Source organism: Anastrepha ludens, chromosome 4 (genome assembly GCF_028408465.1).
Source record: "Anastrepha ludens isolate Willacy chromosome 4, idAnaLude1.1, whole genome shotgun sequence".
NCBI classification, from domain to species: domain Eukaryota; kingdom Metazoa; phylum Arthropoda; class Insecta; order Diptera; family Tephritidae; genus Anastrepha; species Anastrepha ludens.
Genome location: NC_071500.1, coordinates 40,408,874 through 40,435,788, shown reverse-complemented (window position 1 = coordinate 40,435,788; position 26,915 = coordinate 40,408,874). Strand labels below are relative to the sequence as shown.

Genomic DNA, 26,915 nt, shown 5'->3' with positions numbered 1-26,915 from the left:
TTCATCTCGGTTTAAACTATATTTTCCAAAAAATCTTTGACGAATTCTTTTAAGTATCGGGCATTTTCCTAAGAAATGTGTGATGCCTTCTAATTCATTTAAGTTACATAAAGTGTAATTTAAATCCCTTTGGCTTCCCAAGTATATTAAATCACATCTGGCTTTCATAATCCACATAATTTTATAGACTCCAGTATTATCGTTTAAATAGCTTCTGGCGTTGTTATGGTCTAATTCCTTATATAATCGGGTGCTTTGGTGTGCCCTTTCCCATAAAGTTCGAATATTCGAATCATGAAGATTTTCTATTATTGAAATTATATTTCTATTCCACTCTCTTTTATTTGAAGTGCCCCAGTTACATGTTATATTTAACTTTTGTGCTAGATTACTAATTTCTTCAACCCAAAATATCTGTTTTTCTAAAATCTTTTTTGATAGTATATGAGACAATCTATTATCATCATATTCAAATAACGTTTTGAATATATATTTTAAGTGAAGCTGCAGTGTATACAAATGAAAACTTGGAACATTTGTCTCCAAGAGAATGCAATAAGATGGCGTATTACTCGGGAGATGAAGTACCCTTTCTAAAAAATAAAGTTGAATTTTGTCTACTTCTTCAAACAACGAGTTTCCCCATACCTGAGCAGCGTAACTCTGGATTGCTCTAGTCACCGCTAAAAACAGTTTCCATTTTGGCGACAACTTAATTTTATTTTTACTAAGAAATGTGCACCAAGTTGCATTTATGCTGTTTTTCGCTAGAACATTTCTATTTTCTAATATATATGTTGCTTGAAACTGAGTTTTGATGTTAGCTTTACACCCAAGTAATTATATTCCTTCGTTATTGGTAAAACTTCGCCGTGAAAAAACCACTTTTCTTTTTCTGCTATTCTACCGCCTCTCCGAAAAATCATTATAGCTGACTTAGATAAGTTTACTTGCATATTCCACTTATCGCAGTATTTTTCTAAGTTGCTTATCATTTTTTGAAGAGCACTAACCTCATCTGCCAATATGACGATATCGTCAGCATATAATAGCAAACGGATATTTAACTCATCTATAAAGAGTCCCCCCTCCAAGCAGTCGTGCAGGTCATTCATACTCCTGACGATATTTTGAATTTTTCACTCATTTCATCTCCTACTTTTACTATCGAACATGTATTTCTGTAATAACTTTCAATAAAGTTTGCCATTTTGGTGGAGATTCCTATTTCATGAAGCTTGTATAGCAATAGTTGTCTAGGGACAGTATCAAAAGCGGCTTTAAAGTCCACAAAAAACGCGTACACTTTTTTCTTCTCCCTAAACTTAATATGGACTATTGCTGCTAAGTTATATATGTTATCTACAGTTGAATGTCGCTTTCTGAAACCTGCTTGAAATTCTGTTATAATATTTTTATTTTCTACCCAGCTTGTGAGTCGCTCATTTAAAATGCCCATCATTATCTTTGCAGCACAATTCATGAATGAGATACCTCTATAATTGGAGGGAGATTTCCTATCGCCTTTTTTAAAGAGCGGATATATCAGACTTGTTTCGAAACATTCAGATACTTGGCCCATATTATATAGCCTATTAAAAACGTTTGCCAACTCAACAAGAAACCGGTCATCGGCATTTTTAAAAAACTCATATGGAACCTTGTCTGACCCTGGAGCTTTTCCACATTTCGTTTTTTGTAACATCAATCTGATTTCATCTATTGAGATTGGTCTGTCTAGACAATCATCCCTTACTAAATTTGCCACATATTGTATACATGGTGTACAGCGAGTTGGATTTAATAATGTTTGGAAATAGTGCATGAATATTGCTGGCGATACCTCTAGACAAGATTCTGTAACTGAACACCGAAGGACGTTGACCATCTTCCACCAATCCTTACTGTTATTAACCTCATTTATTCTGAGTTCAAGATTATCATAGTAATTCTTCTTGCTCTCTTCACATAGTTTCTTGTATTTTCTATTTGCCTGAATATATTTCTTTTTATCACTTCCACTCAAAGTTTTGTTATAAATTCTCAGTTGTTTTAATAACATCTTTCTAGCTGACTGACATTTCCAAGTAAACCATTCCGATTTTTTTCTTAATCTTTCTTTATTTCGCCTCTGTGAAGTTGATATTCTAATTATTTCAGTTAAATCTTCAAGATCTAGCTCTTTTTTTACATATTTCTTTTTTTGTAGGTTGCTAATAAGTTTTTTGTTATACAATTCTGCTCGTAATTCATCCCAAACAATTTTTGGTAACAAGTTCGTCTTGCATATTGAAGCTGATTTTATTGCAGGCAATTGCATTTTTAAAATAATAGGCATGTGATCAGACCATGTTTTATTGTCCACTATAAAACCAGACGCATGTTTCAATATGTCCCGAGATATTGCACATATATCATTTACAGATTCACCTATATTACTAACATAAGTAAATTTTCCCTCAACATCACTACTTAACATGCCATTCAACACTATTAGACCATTATTTATACAGAACTCTATGAACTGCCTCCCACCTCTATTGATTTTTTTGTCTCTTGAATTCCTATCTGCTTTTCCTCCTACAATATCATTTAGTAAGATTTCGTCCATATTTACTTGTAAGTCTCCAATTCGTACATTAAGGTCACCGATTACAACACCATTTACAAAATCATTTTGAACAAAACTTTCTTTTACAATTTCAAAATCATGTATCCAGTTATTACCCTTCAAATATAATGGAATCAAGTTTACAGTTTTTTCAGCCACACAAAATTCGATTACGTCTAAACAGTCTAAACACTTAAACGAATATCTGACATCAACATTGTCTAGGTCTTTTTTAATGCCGTAAAGGAGTCCACCACTTGTCCGTCCACAATGACTACGTCGTACTGCTGATCTCCAAAACAGAGTAAACCCCTTGAAGAATTTAAAATATTTTTCAAAATTTTCCGTTTCAACATGCGTTTCTAACAAGATAAAAACATCAAACGAACAGATGTAATCAAAAAAATCTTTATATAAAGTTTTGTTTGCTAAGCCGTTAATGTTATACGACACAATATTAATATTAGTTAATTGATTACGATTTTCTAAAAGTTCATCACTGCTGGTTATTACATTTAATTTTGCGGTTACTTTAGTACAATTCTTTTTTTTATTATATATGAAGGAAAAAATGTATGGTAATATTTACCATATACCTTATAAGATATGTTGTATACTAATATATGTATATAAACATATGTAAATATATGTAAAGATGCATACAAGTCATATGGGCATATCAAATATACGAATCTATTCTGTACGCAAGCAAATGTAAGCTAATGTGCTTGAACTGAAAGCGAGAGCGCGGAACGAACGACAAAGAGCACAATCGGCCCCCGCGTTCGGCAACGTTCAACATTTGGCTCTGTCCTACTTGAATGAGCATATATATGTATGTATATTAGGGTGGTCCAAAAAAAAATTTGTATGCTGCCGCCCCCAAAATAGTAAAGAATGAAAAATAAAAAGACCCGTATTTTTTTTTTTTTTAATCAGACCATATTTAATGGTGCCGCCGGGGCTTTGAAATATCCCATGTATTTTGCATGGGAAAAAAATACTTTTTCGTAGATTTCATGTAAAAACCTGGAAAATGAATATATTTTAACCGGATAACTCAGGTTCTCTTCATAATTGGTCAGGGAATAACAACCAATTATGAAATAATTAATTTTTTTTGTATTAACTATTTTTTATAGAACCCCAAAAAGCCCCCATAAAACGAAAATCTAAGAAAAAATCGAAACACAATATTTTATATTACTTTTAAGATATTTTTTTGTGAGATTGGTTGTTATTCCCTGACCAATTATGAAGAGAAACTGAGGTATCCGGTTAAAATATATTCATTTTCCAGGTTTTTACATGAAATCTACGAAAAAGTATTTTTTTCTCATTCAAAATACATGGGATATTTCAAAGCAACGGCGGCACCACTAAATATGGTCTGATTAAAAAAAAAAACAAATACGGGTCTTTTTATTTTTCATTCTTTACCATTATGGGGGGCGGCAGCATAAAAATTTTAATATAAATTTTTTCCCATGCATTTTTGGACCACCCTAATGTATATGCGCATTTGTATATAAATTCACATACTTGTATTTGCATATGCCTTCTTCCTGTGTGCATGGTAATGAACCATTTCTCTGTTGAGAATAGGACGATGATAGAAAAAGTAGGAAATGAAAGGGAGTGTTTCGAGTGTAAAGTGTCTTGAAAAAGGCAAATCGATGATGGTGCCTCTTAGTGTTGTTGACTTATTAACGTCTGATGCACAATCGAAATTGAAGATATCTTTCATGAATTTGATAAATGTTTCGTCATTTTTCACGTTTGTGTAAATGTAACTTGACCTATTCCATTGTAATTCCATTTACCTCCTCCTCTATATCCATACAAAATATCTATCAAACAAATAAAATTAAAATTTTGTTTTGAAAATTGCAACCATTCCATCAATATTTTCTTATGACGTTGTCACGTTAAACTATCGTCAGTAAACCGACTTTACAGACAACCTCTTTTTTTTTTTTTAAAATTGATATATTATATTTTCTCTCACCATTCCGTCCAGTAGGCACTTAATGAATTTATTAACTTATCGCAATGGTTTCAAAAAGTTAGCTTCACCACCGTAAATTTGTATATATTCGTAGTTATACACATGCAAGATACACATGTGTAATATATGTACATATTTGTGTATATGTGTATGCTTAAGCGACTAGTCAGCCAGGCATACCTGGTGGTACATTGTGACGGATAAAGTTTTTGCATTTTGGCTTACATCGAACACAAATGCAGGGGTTACTCTACCGCAGCAATTTTGCTAGTTCAGTGCTGTGCACGCCCACATATGAATCATAAAAAAGCGACTTTAGGGACCAGCCTGTATGTTTCTACGATGTATATTTGCCGTATGGCGCTGCTCGCCATTAACTGTCTAATGCTTTGCTGGTGAAAGGAGTGTTGAGTGCATTTCTGGGGAAATTGAAATTGAATTGCTACAACTTGACCTTTCTGGGCAGTGGTTTCGAAAGTAATTCCCAATTGGCTTACACTAGTGAATTATTTCTTTCGTCTTTTCTGAAATGCCCAACCCGGCAAATGGCATGACTTAATTTGCCTAGACTATATGTTAACGCTTCAGGAAGTAATTATAGTGGAACTATTTAACATTTCGGTAAATAGGAACTCACCAAATCCTGTACATGAAAGATTCCCAGTAAAGATGATAGCATCATCATCATAATTGTTGGCTTAATAATCCTGGTCTAGTCTTCGCCGTAATATGTGACCTGTCCATCCCAGTCTGTTGATCATAATAAATAGATGTTATTGCAAACCGCTGTATGTACGATTTTTCGAATTCATGATTGCAGCGCTTCCAACATTCGCCTTTATCACATATCGCGCCAAAGACTTTTCATAGAACTCTCCTCTCAAAGGTCCATAGCTTCTGTTTATCCGCAACTCTGAGTGACTAGGTTTCACTACCGTATAGCAAAGTGGGAATAGTAACTGTGCGGAACAGTGAAATCTTTAATCTATAGAAGGCGGCTCTTTAGATGATTGCACAAAGAGAAATAGCAGCGGCGTGCCATAAGGATTCTATGATTAATTCCTGCAGAAGGTTTATTGTCGTGATTAATGGTTACTCCTAGCTACTTAAATTCATTTTTTATTTCGAAACCATAACCACCGACGGTGAGTATTTGACCCACATTATGTCTGACAGAGTCCGACGAAGTTGAAAAAAGCGCTAGCCAGTGAGGATGTAATACTGCTAATGTCGTCCTCGTAAGCCAGCAACTGAACCGATTTAAATGAAATAGTTCCCTTTGTGTTTACGCCTGAATCTCTGATAACCTTTTCAAGGGCAATATTAAGGAGTAGACATGAGAAACCATACTCTTGCGGGAGTCCGTTCATGGTGGCGAACTCCCATGACTCATCGCCTTGAACTCTTACGCCTTTCCTTACATTGCGCATAGTCGATTATCGGGAATACCGGGCTCAGCCTTCTCTGACAAGATCTGGTTTCGAATTATGCTGCTGTAAGCTGCTTTGAAATCTATGAAAAGATGATACGTCGAATTCACGAGACTTTTCCAATATCCGCCTTAGTACGAAAATTTGGTCAATGGTTGAACTTACTTCTTGAAAACCGTGAAGGCCTGGTAGCTATAAAAAATGCATTTAGCATGCGGCTTAAGTCGACCATTTAAAATATTTTAGTATTTTTTGTGGAAAATATATTTTTTATAGCAATTAATGAGTAATCCCGCCTCTGCATTGCTAAAAGTCTGGCAGTGCTTGAAATTGTCTTATAACATTTCTTTATCCCGAGTTGTCAAGTGAGTAACAGTGATACATACAGGGTCTGGCACTCGAAGTGTAACCAACTTCAGACCGCTCGCGCAGCTGATGCACGGGCATCACATCCAGCAATTGTTCGTGGTAACGCCCGCACAATGGCTCTCAAATTCACCAGACGCGAATCCGACCATTTTTGAGAGCAAGGTCCGAATTAAAAGATTCAACAGTCTCGAGGCGTTGAAAAAAGCCAATGTGCGCGAGTGGGCCAAAATAGCTGCAAGTCACATTCGGGCAGCTTGCGATTCGTTTCTGGACCGTCTCAAGATCATAGTCAAGGCAAAAGGTGGTCATATCGAGCAAAAGTACATTGATTCTTAATTTTGTATTATGTAGTTTCACACATTTTTTACTTTGAATTCAATAAAAATAATTTTCCAAACTAAATTTATGGCCTTTTTAATTGGTTACACTTCGAGTGCCGGACCCTATAACATTTTTTGTTAGATTAGCAAGGATTGACCGCGTTCTGAAAGTGAGTAAACGCGATTAGATACAACAACTATGCAATGGAATTTTGTGTATTTAAATACATGGTTAAGACTAAACTAAAGTTGCTTATACTCCTATATATGTAAGTACATAAACAGCCACAGTTGTTTGAAAACATGCAGTATTAGCTGAATACGTTAGAGCATCGCTGAAAGCGCGTCACAGCTACAATTCAGTGGCAAATGTAGTACATGTAAATTCCTTTACTTAAAGCGCATAATGGCTTGCAGTGACTATTTACGGAATAAACAATTAGAAATCTTACTTATGTAAATATATTTTCTAATATATGATAAGTATGTCGACATTTTGGAACTTTGCAATTCTGTTTGACTTTCCGTTAATCGATTGTATTTGTCATTCTGCTATATTTCCAGGAATCAAAAACTTATGAACACATTGCCATGGCATCGAATGCATCAGGCACCGGCGCACAGAGCTATCAACAGCAAACTACGGCAATTCCACAACGGCCAGCTCATGCGAAGGAGTATAATTTTTTAGATATCGAAATCAAATATGGTTTTCTGCAGGTGAGTATGTACGGTTATAAGGGGGCGTCCATAAATTACGTGAGGTGTTTTTTTCAATTTTCTGTACCTCCCTCCCCCCCTGATGAGATGTCGTGAGATTTTATTCAACCCCCTCCCCATCCGCCAATCTCACGTGAGATTTTTCAAAATGTGGGTTTCTTATGTAAACGCGTTAGATTGTTATTGTAAAACGAAAAAAAAATGCTTCGTGCTTTTATTTACCACTAGTTAAGACTAGTAATCAATATTGCTGAGAGTTAAAAATGTAATAAAAATTTAACAATACTCGTAGAAGACTTAAATCGTAACTACTGCGATTAAAAAAAGAATATCTACTCTAATTCAGTCCATGGAGAATCATGCGCGGTTTCAAGAGAGACTATTGGGACCAACATGTCCATATGATTTTCAGTAAAATCATCTGCTCCTTCAACTTCGTTCTGATCTATCCACTCTAAGCCGTTGACGCTTGCGCACAGTAACTCTTTAGCTCGTCTTTCGACAGTTCGTGAGGGTCGCACTTTGCGGTACATACGCACTTGCTTAGCTGGTGCAATGTGAGCTGTTCGTCTGTGCTCTGCAGCTCTTGTGATAGATGCGAAGTAAATACCGCATGTACTGCAGCATATTTTCTCTAAATCATCACGTTTACTTGGGCAATAGAGATCATAAGGCGTGCTGATAAAGGCATTCAGCGGTTGAATCGGTAGGCGTATTAGAAATGGAGCAAATGACTTTCCGTCATGTTCTTTAAAGTCCGGAATTATCAAACGTCAATCAACCTAAGTGATGGGGTATGGAGGTGGCAGAAAACGGTCGTGAAGAATCATATGCAGATCACTCCGGCGTGGGCTGCAGCAGTTCTGATCATCGCATTTCACAACCTAAAAAAAATTAAAAACAATTTCCCTTTGTAACTCTTAATAAAAATTTGTTGACATTCGCGCTCGTTAAAAAACTAAAAAAAAACAAAAACAATAAGCACGCATAAAAATTTGATATGAATCAACTGCAAAGTACCTGGAGTAAATATTTCTCTCTAAGCAAAGAAGGTTGGAACCTGTCCGTGGGTCGCTGCCACTCAGCTCGTACGCTCTTGCTCATCGAGTCGCACGTTCGGCTGATAGTGGTGCGAAAACAAACGACGGGCTACACTGTACCGTAAATTCAGATTAAATTGAGCTATTTGGTATAAAACAAATATGGTGGTTTGACAGCAGTAATGTATAACGTCGAAGTATGAATGAAATTATTTTCTTTCGAACGAATTAGTGAATGATCTTAATCATACTACGATTACGCTTAAGATTAAATCTTAAGCATGTACAATCTGGATAATGGACCAAAATAGTATAAATTTTTTTTGTTTCAATCAGAAAAAAAATTGCGTGATATTTGCCGAGACCGCCCCCTCTCTCCAACGTAAGATTAGATGAGATTTGACTCGACCCCCTCCCCCCTTAAATATCTCACGTAATTTATGGATTGGTTTGTACGATATACAGTCACTCACACCTTATTTGACACAGATACGATTTGCTTGTCAAGGTTTCTATATTTCATTGAAAATGGAAAAATAGAGTATGAAGATATTTTATTTAATTTGTTTTATTTCATTTTTCAACACAGAATATGAAAAGTGTTCGCTCATTTCATTGCGTTGAAAAAAAAAATAAAAATAAAAACAAATCGAGAGAATTCACGTCACAGCTTAAATGAGTTATAGTTAAAAACGAGCAACTATTTATTTCTAATTTTCATAATTTTAAGATATTTAGTACTTTTTTGGGTATCTTTTATTATCAATTACAGCTTGAAGTCTACGTGGCATGGAGTCAACCAATTTGTTTGCGGTTTCTGGACTAATTTGGTTCCACTCTTCAAGTATCGCCTTTTTAAGATAAGATTTGTAATGGATATCATATTATTTTATATGTATTTGTCTTCAAATCCGAACACAAATTTTCGATGGCGTTCAAATCCGACGAATGTGCAGGAGTATCAACAAGGCTGGACTTGTGACTTGTGGTGAAGGTCGTTATATTGCTAAAAGTGAAAATCATTTTCAATTTGTAATTTTCTAGCGCTTTGAACCAAATTTTCTTGCAGAAGTCTTAAATAAACATATTTGTTCATTGTCTCTTCGATAAAGATCAAAGTTCCAACTCCATTTGAAGGCATGCTTGTAACGTTGCCACCGTCGTGTTTTATAGTAGCTCGGAAATTGTGTGCTCCGTTTTGGCCTCGCGTTATATAAAATGCCTACTATCTGGTCCAAATAAGTTTATTTTTATCACAAGTACGGTTCTCCAAAATGCTGGAGTCTTATTTAGATTTAGATCTTATTACGAGAGGTTTATTACGGGCTTTCATTACCATTTAAATTTGCTTCCCTCACTACTTTTCGAATAGTTTCCGAATGGCAAGTTTTACCTAAATCCTTGTTGGCCATCCCAGCTAACTTTGGAGCGCTTTTTGCTGGATTTTTCTTCACTTGGCGCACTAACCATTGACACTATTTCTCTGTGAAAGTTTTATTTCGGACCTGTCGCTCCTTATTTATTATGATTTTCACCCATAAAACGTTCAATAATATGCTGAACTGTTGACGAACTTAAATGTACAATTTCAGCTATTTTACGATGCGGCATTCATTTTTTGAAATGCTTCAAAACTAACTCATGATTATCTACCGAAGTTCGCGATCCCATCTCTAACAGGCGTACATAAAATTTAATATTGCTTTATGTCAAACTCACTCTGCAAACTCTCGCATACTAAGAATACAAATTTAAGCTTCGGCGTGAATCCTCTGTTGTTGTTGTTTTGTGCATTATAAAGAAAAGAGTGTACACCTTTTTTTATTTTATATTGAGAAATGAAATAAAAAAATCAAAAAATAAGATGTCATACTCTGTTCTTTCATTTTCACAACATATTATGAGATGTAAAACACTTTACAAACAAATCGTATCTGTATCAAATAAAGTGTGAGTGACTGTAAGTATGCACATGTATGAGTGTATGAAATTAGAAATGTAGGTAATATTTGAAGTTGGTAATTGTCTATATATTAGTTTACTTAATTAGTCATAGCTGAGCACGCAATTTTGACCATAAAGGAGGAAAATAAATTCTGGAACATCTTTACAAAGTTACCAACAGATTTGCGTTAGTTTGAATGTGAATTCATTATATGTTTATTGGCATATGCAGTAAAGGGTCTACAGTTTATGAAGGATAAGTGATTACAAATATCCCCTATATCCACGTTTAGAAAAGCCGATCGTTTTGTGAAATATTTTATGAAGTTTAGGCATAATTTCAGCTCTCACTCCGATTTTTATTTTTCAAACCTTCAATTATTTATGGTTTAATCACGTAAACACCATCCTCTGAAGGGAAATTATTCTTCACGGGAATTTCGTTTGCGCCAAAATAATTGTTGCATTAAATGTGCCACACATCATCGACCAATTTTTTGGTGGCCACTCATCGTGAACATCCAAAAACAGGCAAAAAAAGTCTCTTCCTGCTATTATTGCATCTTGGAGTAGCGTTCCAAATAGCGTTTAATTTTGTTCTTGTCTCCTCGTTTCGCTGAATAATTTTCCCTTTGATGGATTTTTTACTTATTCAGAACAAATATATTTATACAGTGACTTAATAAAGAACTCGGACATACATAGCATGCTGCTCCAAATTCAAAACTTTTGTAAGAAATGCAAGTTAAATATTTTTATTTTTATATTTTTCTATTGGGTATTCAAATAGAATTTAAAAAAATAGTAATAATAATTCACAAATCTATACAAAATTTATCATGCAGCATTCTCAAAATTGGTGTCAAAAAAGAAGTCGAACATCTGGTATTATTGCGATTAGTTGATACTTTAAACCGGTGAGTCCCACAATTAATTTTCTCTCGGTAGAACAGTGCAAGGTAGGTAGGTCGTGTTTTGTTGAATAAAAGTCCAAATTAGAAAAATGGGTACACAGTGTGGGCAAAGCTCAACTGAAGTCAGAAATTTAATTATTAGTCATCATGAAAAGGGTAAAACCGTTCGGGAAATCGCAGAAATTCGCCTGTATACAACGTGATAAATCGTTTCAAAGAAACAAAATCCGTAGAAAATAAGAAGAAATCGGGACGACCAAAACTGTTTTCGGATGCAGATGAACGGTGGATAGTGAATTAAAAAAAATTCAAAGCGAGCGCTGCTAAGCTCGCAACAGAAGTCGCCCAACACCTTAATGCTGAAAACAGTGACAGACGTAAACGCAGTCCCCTATCAGCTGTTAAGATCAAACTAATGAGAACCCCCATGTAAATGAAAAATTCCTTCCTTCCGTATCGTAGTATTGTAGATTATATTTCACGATTTTTGAAAAATCCCGTAGAACCCTGTCAGCTGATTGCTCTCTCACCACACAGTGTTGCCAAGCAGTGCATTTCGAAATCACTTACAAAATAAACTTAGAAAAATTATAATTTTTATTAAAATAACTTGAAAACACTGTTGAATGATGTTAATTATAGATAAATGAACTATTTGCATTTGTTGGTTTTTGGCTTTGGTTTATTAAACAATGAAAAATTGTAACTGTTAACGCGGATGTGTGAAAAACTGTGTAAGCAAAAATGTTAATAGCAACATTGTGTCAATACAAGCAGATGTATATGCGTTTATTTTCGCAAATTTGTTTACAAACATATTAAACACGGAAATGGCGCTGAACGTCGAGCATCTTGTATCGCTAGTATAAGACAATAAAGAATTATACGATAAGAGTAATCCTTTATAAAAATTCCAGGGAAGGAAATATGGGAACAAATCGAAAAGGAGCTGCGCACAAGTGGTGAGTGGAGCTATATTTACGAGTATTAGTATTTCAAATTTCATAACAAAGTTATTTTAAAGGTGAGCTATGCAGACGCAGATGGTTAACTCTCCGCGATCGGTATAGCAGAGAAGCCAGGAAATCAGAAGCACCATCAGGCAGTGGAGCAGAATACCAGAAGCCGTAGTATTTACTTGAAAGCATGACATTTTTAAGGCAGCATGTTATTCCTCGACCGTATTTATAGTTGGAATATTTTTATAAAGTGATAGCTAATAATGTTTTCTTAAAGAATTAAGTCCTCACAAAATGTGTGCCCAGAAGTAGATTCGCTTAGGTCTTCAATTGCAATTTCTACGCCCTCGCCGTTGCCACCAATAGTGCCACCAGAAGAGTGTTTTGATGATGTTGATTCACCATTGCCACCAAAATCAGTAACTCAAGCGTCAGCTCCGTCACTTGCTCCACCCCAGTCACAGCAACCTAGCGGAAAAAAACGCGACAGAAGTGCTGAGATTGAAAATGGCATTTTGGAAGCAATCGATCTCTTGAAAAAGAGATGCATTGAAAAAGAAAACAAAACAAACAACTCAGCGGACTCATTTGGTAATATGATTGGCTCAATGGTTGCTAAAATAAATGCAGCTAAGCAAGTCCGGGCCATGCAGAGAATACTGGAGGTAACATTTAAAATAGAGCAGGAGCCGGAATGAGGGTTCGTAGTTTTTTATCTTCGTTTGAATTTTTTTAAATTTAGTTTTAAAATTCGTTGAATTTTTTTTTATATTTTTATCTTTTAATGAATTTTTTTAAGTTTAGTTTTAAGAATCTTTGAATTTTGAATTTTATAAGATATTTATTTTTAATAGAAGTATTAGTAGTTAGTAAGAAAAGACTGAATTTGGAATATGAATACTGTAATTTTGTAAATATGTAAATTTTGTACATATGCGTATACCTGAATACTGTGATTTTTTAAATATGTATGTATATATTGCACCTGAATTTTGCAATAATAAAAGAAATAACTGAAGAATGAAAATATTTCCAAATATTTTTAACTGCATAAATTTAAAGTTGGAATTTATATTTGTAAATATATTTATGTATATAAATTGCATATCAAAAAATTCATAAATAAATAAACATAAATAACAAAATAATTCATTATATATATATTTGTTTCACTTCACATGTGTTTCATTTTTATATGTAGGGTCCGCCAATGGAAAAGTAATCTTGGTATGGTAAAGCTCCTTCATTTATGAAATAATCAGCAAGCCTATCGCGGATATTAAATGCATTTGTTGGGGCTCTCCGAATTGTAGTCCACATACGTGGCAATGAAGATTCATTATTTATTTCTCGTCACCATTCCCCACAATGAACGATGTTGCCTGGTTCTTGTCGATCAACATAATTTTCAGGGCAATACCAACGATTGTGATCGTTTAAAATTATAAAATTGTGTAACACAATGCATGCTAGCACTACTTTTTCGCAATTTTTAGTGTCATATTCAATCGTCGTGCGAAGAATTCTCCATCGCGCCGTTAATATTCCAAAGCTGTTCTCTATTACTCTACGCGCTCTTGACAGGCGATAATTAAAAATCCGCTTGGTTCTTGGTATGTAAGAACCAGGATATGGACGCATCAAGTTTGTTCTCAATGGGAATGCAGCATCGCCAACGATGGTGTCAAAATGGTTTCCATTAGCAATGTTTTGTATTGAATTTTTGTCAAGTTAATAACACCTTGATCCATTGGCTGTAAAATCGCTGTGCAATTGGCCGGAAAATACATCACTTCGATCTCACCACAAACTAATTCTTCTTCGGGCGAATGAGATGGGGCTTGATCCAGCAAGAGTAATGCTTTGGGTGGAACATCATTTTCTTTGGCGAATTTTTTCACTTCTTCGACAAAATTATCAAAGAACCACTTTTTGAAAATATCCCGTGTCATCCAAGCAGTCTTGTTGCTAGCATAATTCACCGGTAGACGAAAATTTTTAAAACAACGCGGATTCATAGATTTGCCGATCGTTAATGGTTTTATTTTGTGGCTGCCATCACCATTTGCACACAAAAGAACACTGATTCGATCTTTTGAAACTTTGTTGCCTGGAGCACTCTTTTCATCTTTCGAAACGTAGGTTTTATGTGGCAAAAGTTTCCAAAAGAGGCCCGCTTCATCAGCATTATATATTTGTGATGTTACATATCCTTTTTCAGCGATTTTCGCCGTCAATTTTTCCTTAAATGGCTCAATCACAAGATAATGATTCACCAGTCACAGTCAAATAGCGAAGTCCGAAGCGTTTCTTGAATCGCGAAAACCATCCAGCACTTGCATTGAATTGTTCTCCATCCTTTTTTATTTCATCAAATATTTTTAATGCTTTGCTTTTCAAAATCAAGCTAGAAACAGGAGCATTTCGTCGCCGCTGATTCATGAAAAACTGGTACAAACGCTTCTCGAGCTCTGGATGATTGCCAAACCGCAAAGTTTTCCGTTTATTTCCAAGTGAAAATGAATTGTATGCATTTTCTTTTAATGAACGGGATTGTTTTTTTATTCGGCAAATCGTTGCGCAATCAACTTTGTATTCGAATGCAAGATCTCGTTGTTTAACGCCTTTTTCAATTTTTTGGAGAATCTCATCTCTTTCTTTCAATGTAAGAAAATGTAGATTCTTTTTCACTTTTCCCATGATTTTATTTGATGAAAGCAAAAAAAAAAATGATTCAAACTCCGAACGATTGTTTTACTCTCAAGAACCAGCTTGAAACTAACGCGTGTTGAATGTCACAAACGATTCGATGCCATATTTTATGATATCAGCGCTACAATTTTACAGTCATTTGAAAAAATCAAAAATCACAAAGCGTGAGAACAGTGTTTTTGGTCGCAATAACTCCGAGAACCATAACTGTGCATAACTATAAAGCTGTGTCTTCGCGCGTGATGAACGCAAATACATTGCCGTATTAAGTAAAAAATTTCTTCGAACAAGAATTCTTTTGCGCCCGAAAATTGCAATTTTTTATTGCTCCTTTCGAGTTTTCTATGGACTCAAAATCGAATTGTACTTTCCGCGAAATTGCAGTTATCGGTATTGCACTTATCGGGCTTCTACTGTACATTTAAATTTTATTACTTTCGTCACTCTGACTACCACAACTCCCGATGCTTACTGCAGTGGAAGTATACTTGGCATCACAAACGGCCATCAGAACGATGCTAAAGAATTTTTTGTAGTTGTAGTACATCGAACTTGACTTGGCGAACAATTTGGAATGTTCCACATATCAAAAAAATCCTTTGCAATATCCTTGTACTGGAATTCTGTAGGACCGCTAACGTAAACTGAAGAAAGTAGCCGCCAGATAACTTCACAAGTTTCCTGTATTATTTCGCGCACAGTCGTTGCACCTAACTTATAACTCCATGCAATGCTCCGCACAAATACACCTTGTGACAAATATTTAAACAATCAATACGAAATAAATATTAATCGACTTAATGCCTCGCTTTCTCAATATGCATACAGCAAAACTAAAGATAGTCTTTCCTTAGGACCAATCCGCTGTTTTGGCTTCCTCAAGGAACTGCTCACTAATTTTAAAAGCAGCTCATACACAGGCGGGGACATCCTTGTGTGTGAAAACATTTCATCAGGCTCCAATGTTTCCATTCGGCGGAACACTTGGATTTGATAACCACTTGTGCCCCAATTCCTATTTAATGGCCGAACTTTATACCTTCTGCACTTTTTTTGGTCCTTGCTTTTTTTATATAAAATATATAGTTGAAATAAATTAAGAAATAAGTCGCAAATTTCGATGTCTTCTTTATCCATTTTGTCACCGATGTATTTTGTAAATATAGTTTGTATGTATGTAACCAACTAAAAACAACTGTTCTCTACGGGATGAGTTGTGCTCAGTTTTGTGCTCGGTAAGGGACTGCGTACGTCGTTCATTGTTTTCAGCATAATATTAACTGCAACCCCCGTATACGTATACATATACGTATAGTGTTGCAAAAGAATAATTATAATGGAAGAGTAGCACAAAAAAACCGTTCATCAACGAGATTAACCGACTCAAGTGAATAAAATTTGCAAAGCGTCATGGGGTTAAGAATTTCGAGTGCTGGAATTACGTTTTATTTGAAGATGAAAGCAAGTTTAACATATTTAGGTTATATGGGCAATCATATGTGTGGAAAAGACCTAATGAAGAGAGATTCGAACCCACACACTTCCGCATGGTAGTCACACACCAAATCTTTCGGCTACGGCGGCCGCATAGAATAACGCGCATTTAGCCCCATAGAATAACGCGAATTTAGCCCCATTAACGAAACTGTGCACAGTATAATGCTGGCAACAACATTTGAAGCAGTGCACTGTGGCCCGACAATAATAATAAACTACCGTTTTAAAAACTTTGCCTGTTCACGAAATATCTCAGCCATACTTTTATTTCACATCCACCTTTGAAATTAGCTACATTTTTTCAACGGATTGTATAGATATTTGATTGTTTATTAAAATGTAGATTTCTTTGTATGGATTAAAAACCTTACTAAAGCAATGATTTGGCGTTTGAGATGAAAGGCGCTACAGTAATCAGGCAAGCGCAAAAGCAAAAATATATCTAGATTCACCGAATATATATCAACGTAAGTTGGCGATTGGATCGTGAACTTGGGCTTTGTACGGAGTGCTGACAGGTACTAATCGTTTTCTATAGATGGGTCGATGAATTCGGTTAGGACTGCGCTATGGCTTTTCTAACGATAGGCCAATTCTTTTTATTGCAATCAATCCTTACTTGTATAAAGATTCGTCGGAGGCATATTCAGTAACAAATTCAGCGTTTTTTCATCGTGCTTCTTATTAGCGTAGAAACCAGTCGCTCGACCTTATTTATTTTCTACGTGTTGCCAAGTCGACAGCTAAACTTCAAAAAAACCACCCTGTATAGCTCAACTAATTTCTTGTTACATGTAGTTAAAGAACTAAATATTTAGCTGCAACCATATCTCTGTAGCAAACCAACATTCCAAATGCATTTCCAAGCAAAGATACATATAGTCGTATTACATTTTCTACGTAACATAATCACAAAGGTTAAAAGTTTTTGTATATTTGTATACACTTATACTTATTTACATATCCATGTATAATACAAGTACATATTCATATAATTTTCTGTAATTTTTTAATTTTCTCATACACGCAGCTAGTGGAAGCTTTATCCTATTTACACTATTCGGGCCATGTTATTCATCGGAATGTGTGCCCATCATCAATATTAGTTACCAAACGAGGCACTTGGAAGCTGGCTGGCTTAGAATTTATTGGTGAGCGCTTTTATTTAAAATGTATTATTTTATTGTTTTTATATACTCTCGCTTATCAGCACAGTTTAAAAAATATAATTTGATAATAATTTTATTCTAACTTGTACCTGGTAATATTTTAATATACATATATATGTATATATATATGTATGTATATACCAGGTGTATACCTATGAAATGAGACTTTTTCATTTTCAAAGGTTTATTAACAAAACATTGTTACAAATTTAATCTTCAAAATAATAGCCATCGCTAGGACACATTTTTCCCATCTCTCAGGCAATTTGTGGATGCCGCGCCAAAAAAATTAGCCGTCTTTGGCGGCAAACCAATCATCGAGCCATTTTTTGGCTTCTTCGTAAGAATTGAGGCGCTGCTCAGAAAGTGCGTGGCCCATCGATGCAAACAAATGATAATCGGAAGGCTCCAAGTCTGGCGAGTAAGCCGCATGCACCAGCGGTTCCCAATCGTACGTCTCCACCAATTCCCGGGTCGCTCTTGTTCGATGTGGCGGTGCATTGTCACATTGTCGGTTCGTGCGGCACCCATCTTCCGACCTTTAAAATCATGCCCATGTCTTCCAAACGTTTGGAAAAGGTTTTTTGGGTCACTCCCAACTGTTCTGCCATCATTTCTTGCGTTTGACCATCATCTTCATCCAACAATGCTTGCAATTCGGCGTCCTCAAACTTTTTCGGTGACCGGCCATGGTCCTCGTTCTCCACGCTAAAATCACCACTTCGGAATTTTTCAAACCACCTGAAGTACTGTGCTCTACTTAGACTATGTCCACCATAAGCTTCTATTTATAAGCATTTGATGAGCTTGAGAAGCGTTTTTCTTCAATTGATAACAGAAAATCAACGATGTCCGCATATCGTAGTTTGAAGGCACGAAATTCGACATTTTTAAGAGCGACAAAAATGTTGTATGAAACGTAACAAACAATGAACTGAATATTGTTGACAGATGACAGACGAAAAAACCAAGAAATTTGGGAAGGCTTAAAAAATACTCCTAGCGACATCTATGGACTAATAGCTGAAAGTCTCATTTCATAGGTACAGTGGCTCACAGCTTATTTCGTGTGGCTGTATGTTAAACTAAAAAATTGTAAAATTATTTTTATTTGATTTACTTTAAAAAAAATTTAAATGCACAATCAAAGATAAACTATTTCTAATTACAAACATGTATAAATGCATTCAAATTTTTTCTGCTTTAGTAGAATATTTACAACAAAAACAGAATACTAGGCAAATTGACGTCACAGCTTATTTCGTGTGTTCACTTTTACCGTTATCGGTGCCAGTAAACCGGTTAGCAATTATAGAAATTTGTTTTGCATAGTATATTAGATTATATCCTTATTTAGTTTACACATTGAAAGTAGTCGGTTGTCCAGCTTAATTTAAAAATACCGTGATGGGTCGTCGTACGTCGATTGAAAGGCGCGAATTAGTGATTACGCATTACAAAAATGGAAAGTCGCAGAAAAAAATTGCTGAAATTGTAAGTTTAAGTACTTCCACAGTACAGTACATTATTCAACGCTTTTCTCGTGAAAAAAGAGTGGTTGACAAAGGCCGCCAAGCTCCAAACAAAATTTTTACAGAAGCTGATGAAAGGTGGATATTAAGAAAAATTAAAAAAGACCCACGAATTAGTGCGCCAGCTTTGACAAAAGAGGTTGAAAAAGTACTTGATAAGTCATGTAATCCTGAAACAATAAGAAGAATTCTGCGCAAAGCTGATTTCCATGGTCGTACAGCTCGAAACAAACCGTTTGTTAATGAGCATAACAGAAGATTAAGGGTGGAGTTTGCCGAAAACCATGTTAATAAAGACCAAACATTTTGGAATGACGTTATTTTCGCCGACGAAAGCAAATTCAACCTCTTTGGTTCCGATGGAAAGTCTTTCGTTTGGCGTAAGCCCAACGCGGAGCTGGACCCGAAGAATCTGCGTGGTACAGTAAAACACGGTGGGAGCCATGTAATGGTTTGTGGCTGCATGTCAAACTTGGAAACTTGGTTTTTATCGACGAAATTATGGATTTATTTATTTATTTGAATTTATTAAAAAATAATTTACTACAAAGTGCTGAAAAATTAAGCATTCGGGACAGGTTCAGGCTCTATCAGGACAATGATCCGAAGCATAAGTCGGAATTAGTGCAACGGTGGCTTATATGGAATTGCCCTCATGTGGTAAAAACGCCAGCACAATCACCTGATCTCAATGTAATTGAGAATTTATGGAATATTCTGGATCAAAAAATTATAAAACATAACATAAGCAACAAACAAGATCTAAAAACAGCATTGCAAGTGGAGTGGGAGAAAATATCTCCTGAATACACTGGAAAACTTGTTAGCTCCATGCAATCCCGGTTAAAAGCTGTATTAAAACAAAAAGGCTACCCTACAAAATATTAGATTAGTAAAAACATAATAAATTAAAAAAAAAAATCATGTTTTTTCTAGTTTGGTTAAGCACACGAAATAAGGTGTGACGTGGATTTTCTTATAATTTTGATTTTGCTGTAAATATATTATTTAAGAAGAAATAATTTAAGTTTATTTATGTATGTTTGTAACAAGAAATAATTTATCTTTGAATGTAATATACGTTAACGTTTTTTTTCTAAATAAAGTTTATACAAAAATATTAAACTTTTTTATTTTGATAAACGGGCACACGAAATAAGCTGTGAGCCACTGTATATACCTGGTATATATAGATTTATTATGACATGTATCAATTTCTGTCTCTAGCTAAAACGGGACATATATTCTCTTTGTGTGGGAAAATCGAAAGCGCAAAAAATCACACTTCTCTGGCTTCAGTCAATTCATGCTACATGGAAAGCCATCTGATTGATGAGTTAAAGCTTAGCTTACCGTAATAAATATAATAACAATTTTAGGTTTTGGAAACGGTTATCCGTTTGCTTTTTCTATAAACAGTTGACAATAGTTGGCACATGCAGATATGTAACATATTTGCTTAAAATTCATATACATATGTATGTATATGAGAATGTTTTTTGTATACCCGCGTGCACTTGTACTAAAGGGTAATAAAATTTTTTCCATATAGCGATTGTATAACATCATCCAGAAATCGAGATGGATAAAGACATATACATACATATATTAATTGTTTGTAACATGATAAAAACTTCTTAAATACATTTTAATAACTTTATTTTACCAACTGAAATTACATTTTCGAAATTTTGAATACACAGTATTTTTGTAACAATTATGTTTAACGCATTTATATGGCAATAAAACTCAAAACAGTAGTAAAAAAACATAAAAGCCCATAAAATAGTTAATTCTGCATTGTCAATTAATTGTTTACATCTTCAAATATTATATGACTTTTGTTAGGAAAATATTAGTCTGTGATTTTAATATTTAGTGTGAAGGCCGTTTTTCTATATTAACTGCAGACATTAATGGCTTTTTTCTGGCTATTTGCGAAGAATATTTATGCAGTCTTAAAACTTTCTGGACAGTCTCGTGACTTACTGGTTTTCCGCAATAATTTTTTTAATTTTTGAATGATCGCGTCTAGAGAGCTTTGGTGGTCTGCTTCCTGAGCGCTTTAATTTAAGCCTGGTTTCTTTTGCGCGTTAAATAATATTGTAAATAGTTCTAAGCTTAATTAAAAACATTTCCGCCAACTCTTTAGCCGACTTCCCCTCATAATAATTAAAATAAACTAACTGAATCAAATCTTCCATACCATACTAAATGTGTGCCAGAAACGTACAATTATAACACGCGTTTATTTGCGTTCAAAATAAAAGTACCGTTAGCTAGCTTCAATTTTACTTCAAGTTGTGTTTGCATTTTGCAAAGAATTAATTGACAACGCAATATACATATGTACAGTTAGTAACAGAAGTAAGTATACACCGGACACGTTTTCAATTTTCCCCCAATCGATTCCTTCAAACAACCTAAGTTATAACAAAATTGTATTTTATTTACATGAATGAAATACAAAAGTCATATTTAATCCAAATAATGACAAAATTTAAAAAGCAACAAAATTATACAAACTTTATAAAAATTCATGTCTCAAAAGTAAGTATGCAGTTCATAATATTATTAATTTGTGAAATCAAAAACAAAATTAAAATCAAATCCTAGTATTTGGTAGGATAACCATTGGACTTTACAATCGCTTTAAGTCGTGATGGCATTGATTTCACCAAGTTTTCAGTTACAGCTGGTGGTATTTTATTCCATTCCTCTTGAAGGAAGTTTTTCAGTTGTTCCTTATTTCTAATCGGATGTTTACGTATTTGCCTCTTTAAATATTCCTATAAATGTTCGATTGGGTTGGTATCCGGGGACTGTGGTTGTGTTTTCGCACATTTTATATTGTAACAGCCACTCTCGTTCAATGTTGGATGTGTGCTTGGGGTCATTATCCTGCTGGAAGATATACGTTCCTCCAAGGCCCAATTTCGTAGCGCTTTCTTTTAAAATGTTTTTCAAAATATTTAAATAACCATATCGGTTCATAATATTTTCCATAAATACCAAGTTTCCAACCCCGTTCGCAGCCAAACATCCCCAAACCATCACAGAGCCCCTCCATGCTTCACAGTGCCGGTCATATTGTTTGGATTCAATTCCGCGTTAACTTTTCTCCAAACTTTTTCACGGCCATCAGATCCACAGATACTGAACTTACACTCATCAGAAAATATGACTTGGTTCCAAAACGTTTGGTCATATTTTTCATGATCTTTTGTGAATGAAATTCGCTTACTCCGATTGACACTACTCAAGAAGGGCTTTTTCCTAACATTGCGCGCATTATAACCAGCACTATGCAAAACCCGACGAATAGTTTGGATGCTAAATTGTTTTCCAGTCTCATTTTTAACTTCAGATTTCAATTTGGAGGCACTTATTTTGGGGAGTGTGCCGATTTTCCGTACGACTAAGCTTTTTTCTCTGGGACTTAAGAGCGGCAGACGCCCACAACGCTCTTTATTAGTAGCAAAACTCCTATCTATCAAACGACCGATTTCTCGCAATGATTTATGTTCCTTGTGATATTTTATAATCAGTTTATTTAAATAATCAGAAAGCTCTTTTCGTTTTGGTGCCATTACTAAAAATGTCCCAAAAATTAATACAAAACGTACTTCCCTAAATTTTTATACTCACTTTAATTATTTCTTTTTAATAGCTTTAACTTTTTTAATCAATACGTAAAAATAAATGCTATGCTAACTGAACAATCGTTTGCTGTATACTAACTTTTGTGACATAAATTTGGCTAGCATCAAAGACAAAGCAAAGCGTAGATAACGGTATCTAAAATTTACAGCTAAATTAAGGCGCATATGAAAGCTTATCCCAGTACACAATTACCATGTGTAAACTATTTGGATTACATATTAAGGAAAGCGTTAGCGTCAAACAATTCCGTAAATCAGGCTCCTGTATACTTATTTATGTTACTAACTGTATGTCTTTGGTGGTGAACGAGGACAAAACGAAGTACCTCCTGTCTTCAAACAAACTGTCGGCGCACTCGCGTATCGGCACTCACGTCACTGTAGACAGTTATAATTTCGAGGTTGTAAAAGACTTCGTTTATTTAGGAACCAGCATTAACACCGATAACAATGTCAGCCTTGAAATCCAACGTAGAATCTCTCTTGCCAACAAGTGCTACTTTGGACTAAGTAGGCAACTGAGCAGTAAAGTCCTCTCCCGACGAACAAAACTAACACTCTACAAGACTCTCATCATGCCCGTCCTAACGTATGGCGCAGAAGCGTGGACGATGACAACATCCGATGAAGCGACGCTTGGAGTGTTCGAGAGAAAGATTCTGCGTAAGATTTTTGGACCTTTGCACGTTGGCAACGGCGAATATCGCAGGCGATGGAACGATGAGCTGTATGAGCTTTACGACGACATAGACATAGCGCAGCGAATAAAGATCCAGCGGCTTCGTTGGCTGGGTCATGTCGTCCGAATGGATACAAACGCTCCGGCTTTGAAAGTATTCGATGCGGTACCAGCTGGTGGTAGCAGAGGAAGAGGAAGGCCTCCTCTGCGTTGGAAAGATCAGGTGGAGAAGGACTTGGCTTCACTTGGTGTGTCCAACTGGCGCCGGTTAGCAAGAGAAAGAAACGACTGGCGCGCTTTGTTAACCCTTACGAGCATGGTGGGAAGCCAGGTTCCCACCTTCTTTTTTCTCAACTTTTCTCTACAGATTTGATATTTATGAAAATGGGACCGAGAAAATTTATTTATATGATAATCCATATATCAAAGAATGTAACTGAAATTAAGAAAATTGTTTTGCGTGAATTTATAAACAATTACAGATAAACAAATTGAAAAAATCGTCTATTTTCAGGAAAAAATTCATTTTTCAACAAAGTACATAATGTATAAAGATGGGACATGATACTATAAGGTTTTTGGGGTTGCTGATTACGAATCTGAGGTCAGATTTGAGAAATTCAATATGGCGGATACAAAATGGCGGACATATTTTTTGAAAAATTGTTGGATACTCACCAAGTTTGATATTAGGGAGTTTTTAGGGTCGCTGATTACGAATTTTGGGTCAGATTTGAGAAATTCAAAATGGCGGATACAAAATGGCGGACATATTTTTTGAAAACTTGTTGGATACCAAAAACTCCCTAAGATCAAACTTGGTGAGTATCCAACAAGTTTTCAAAAAATATGTCCGCCATTTTGTATCCGCCATATTGAATTTCTCAAATCTGACTCAAGGTTCGTAATCAGCGACCCCAAAAACCCCCTAATGTCAAATTTGGTAAGTTTCCAAAAAATTTTTCAAAAAATAGGTCCGCCATTTTGTATCCGCCATATTGAATTTCTCAAATCTTGCAAGGGCAATCGCTGAAATCAAGATTTCAATTTCGGAAATTAAAACTCTATTTCTAGCGAGCAATGTTTCGTATAAATAACTTGTGTCAATCTGCTTAGTTTTTACATTGTTTGTTATTAGGTTCACTGTATCTGTTAGCTCATTTATCTTTTCTTGCACTGCTGTGTTTATTTCTATTTGCCTATTTTCTGAATTAATTAGCTCTTGTTGTCGAAATTTTAAATTTTCAAAATCGTCGAAGTCTGGTGTTCCTGCTATAACTTTCAAAGCTGTCCCTAAAATGTTTATGCTTCGTGGCTGTCTGTGGTGAATGTTTAATGTTTCCAAAAGTGTTTTTATATGTTCGATGTCCGAGTCCAGCAACATCCTCACGGGAGATGCAGGGAAATGTTTCGTTAGTTCCTTAGTTTCTTTGTCTATTTCCATATATGTCCTGAGATTTGTTGTGTGTTTAAGAAAGTCAACGTTCTGCCAAAGAGTTACAATCCCGTCCTGAATCGGTATGTAACTAGAGTGCGAGTAGTCAGTCAGTTTTGCTGTTGCTGACCCAATTAGAAGTATCACCGAAAGAATCCTGAAAAATATGAGAGTTAATCTATCTTGGTTACCCTAATAAAAATTAAAATTATTTTATGTTGTCCTTGTGGACCACCCTCCTTTTAATTAAGACTGTGGTCCCCAAGTCAGTCACCTTTTCTTCTACGTAGAGAGGTGTTAACTTATTCCCTAACCTTTTATTGGTTTTTACCAATACACGCTCCCCCACGTCAAACACTCTATTTTGTCTGGAAGGGTTATTCCTCTCCAGCAGAGTTTGTTGGGCTTTCTCTATTTTGTCCATTATTTCATTTCGCATATCCTGGGGTGTGGCGTGAATTATGTCAGTGGGTTTCTTTCTGGTCACAGAATGAATAGTTCGATTATATTCGAATGTGGCCAATAATATAAGTTCGATTGTTTCATCAAAATTTTGTTTCCAATTTCAGGCATCTCGCAATCTCTATAAGTGTGCTGTGGAAACGCTCGACCTGACCATTTGAGGTACTGTGAAGCGGAGGTGCATTCACAATATTAACATTAAACTGATTTTTTAACAGAGACCTTATCGTTTCGGAATTAAGCGATGCCTCATTGTCACAATATATAGTCTTTGCCCCTGGAAATATATTCATTAACTGAAAAATAGGGTATTTTATGTCTAAAATTGTTCGAGATGGTATTGGCTGTACCACCGCAAATTTTGAGAACTTATCGAGACAAGTAAGAAAGTACTTCTTGTATGTTGAAAATATGTCAACGTTCAATATTTCTCCAGCATAGGATAGGGGTGGTGTTACGCCATGTTCCTGTTTTCGTGGATGCCTATCATATTTTGCTTTACTGCAGATTTTACAATTCGCAACCACTTCGTTTGCCAGTTTGGTCATTTTTGGGAAATAATAGTCACAGAGAATTTGTCTAACGTTCTCTTGAGCAGCTCTATGAGCTCGATTATGTTCAATAACAACAATCTCCCGCTGTTCGTCTTTATTTACAATGTCGGCCACCATGCTTTTACAGTACCAGAACTTTGTTGCCGGAAAGCACCTTATAAGTTCGTGTTGTACGCTGGCCAATGTTGGCAAATTGCAGTGTATGGCATTTACCACATTTGGGTTCACAGTTAATTTAACCTCTTCCATGAGATGTTCCTTATTTGTGAATTGGATAACATGGCGAGTTTTCTCGCTGAAATATATAAAATTCCGTCTTAGGTTCATGTCGGCTTCCTCCAAAACGATTTGGTTTCGGAAGCAATTTAGTGGCTTCTCAGTTGCTTCTATCGTATAAGATAGCGATGTTTCACTATGTATTGTAGCTAAATCTGATTGGTTTTCTTCTTCTAAGGTATGAATGTTCTGTCTTGACAGAGCGTCGGCCACATAGTTTTCTTTGCCAGGTTTGTAAAAGAGTTGAGCGTTGTGCTCGTCGATAAACGCTTTCCATCGTTTAATCTTAGCATTTGGGTTTCGGTCTGAAACCGCAAATGACAGTGGCTGGTGGTCCGTAAAGATATTCAAATTCTTTACACCATAGAGATAATTTCTAAGGCTTTTTAAAGCCCAAACTATGGCAAGTGAGACAACACGGCTCCTATACCCATTGATGAAGCGTCCGTCGTTAGATCGAAAGGCTTCTTAAAATCAGGGTAGGGTAGTATAACGTCTTCAGACGCTAAAACCTCTTTTAACTTGTTGAAAGCTTGTAACTGTTCCTCATCTAAGTCTATTTTTACTCTTTTCGATTGTGTATACTTCACTTTACCGTTTTCACCCTTGAAAATATCCGTCA

General features: G+C 35.5%; 1 protein-coding gene across 1 annotated transcript in view; it reads left to right on the top strand.

Moving 5' to 3' along the window:
- LOC128861796 (SCY1-like protein 2) overlaps positions 1 to 26,915 on the top strand; it is a 156,188-nt gene that overhangs the window by 9,498 nt on the left and 119,775 nt on the right. The window contains exons 4-5 of the mRNA XM_054100173.1: positions 7,303 to 7,458; positions 17,555 to 17,675. Of these exons, the coding sequence (XP_053956148.1) occupies positions 7,303 to 7,458; positions 17,555 to 17,675 (277 nt within the window). The remainder of the gene's footprint in view (positions 1 to 7,302; positions 7,459 to 17,554; positions 17,676 to 26,915) is intronic.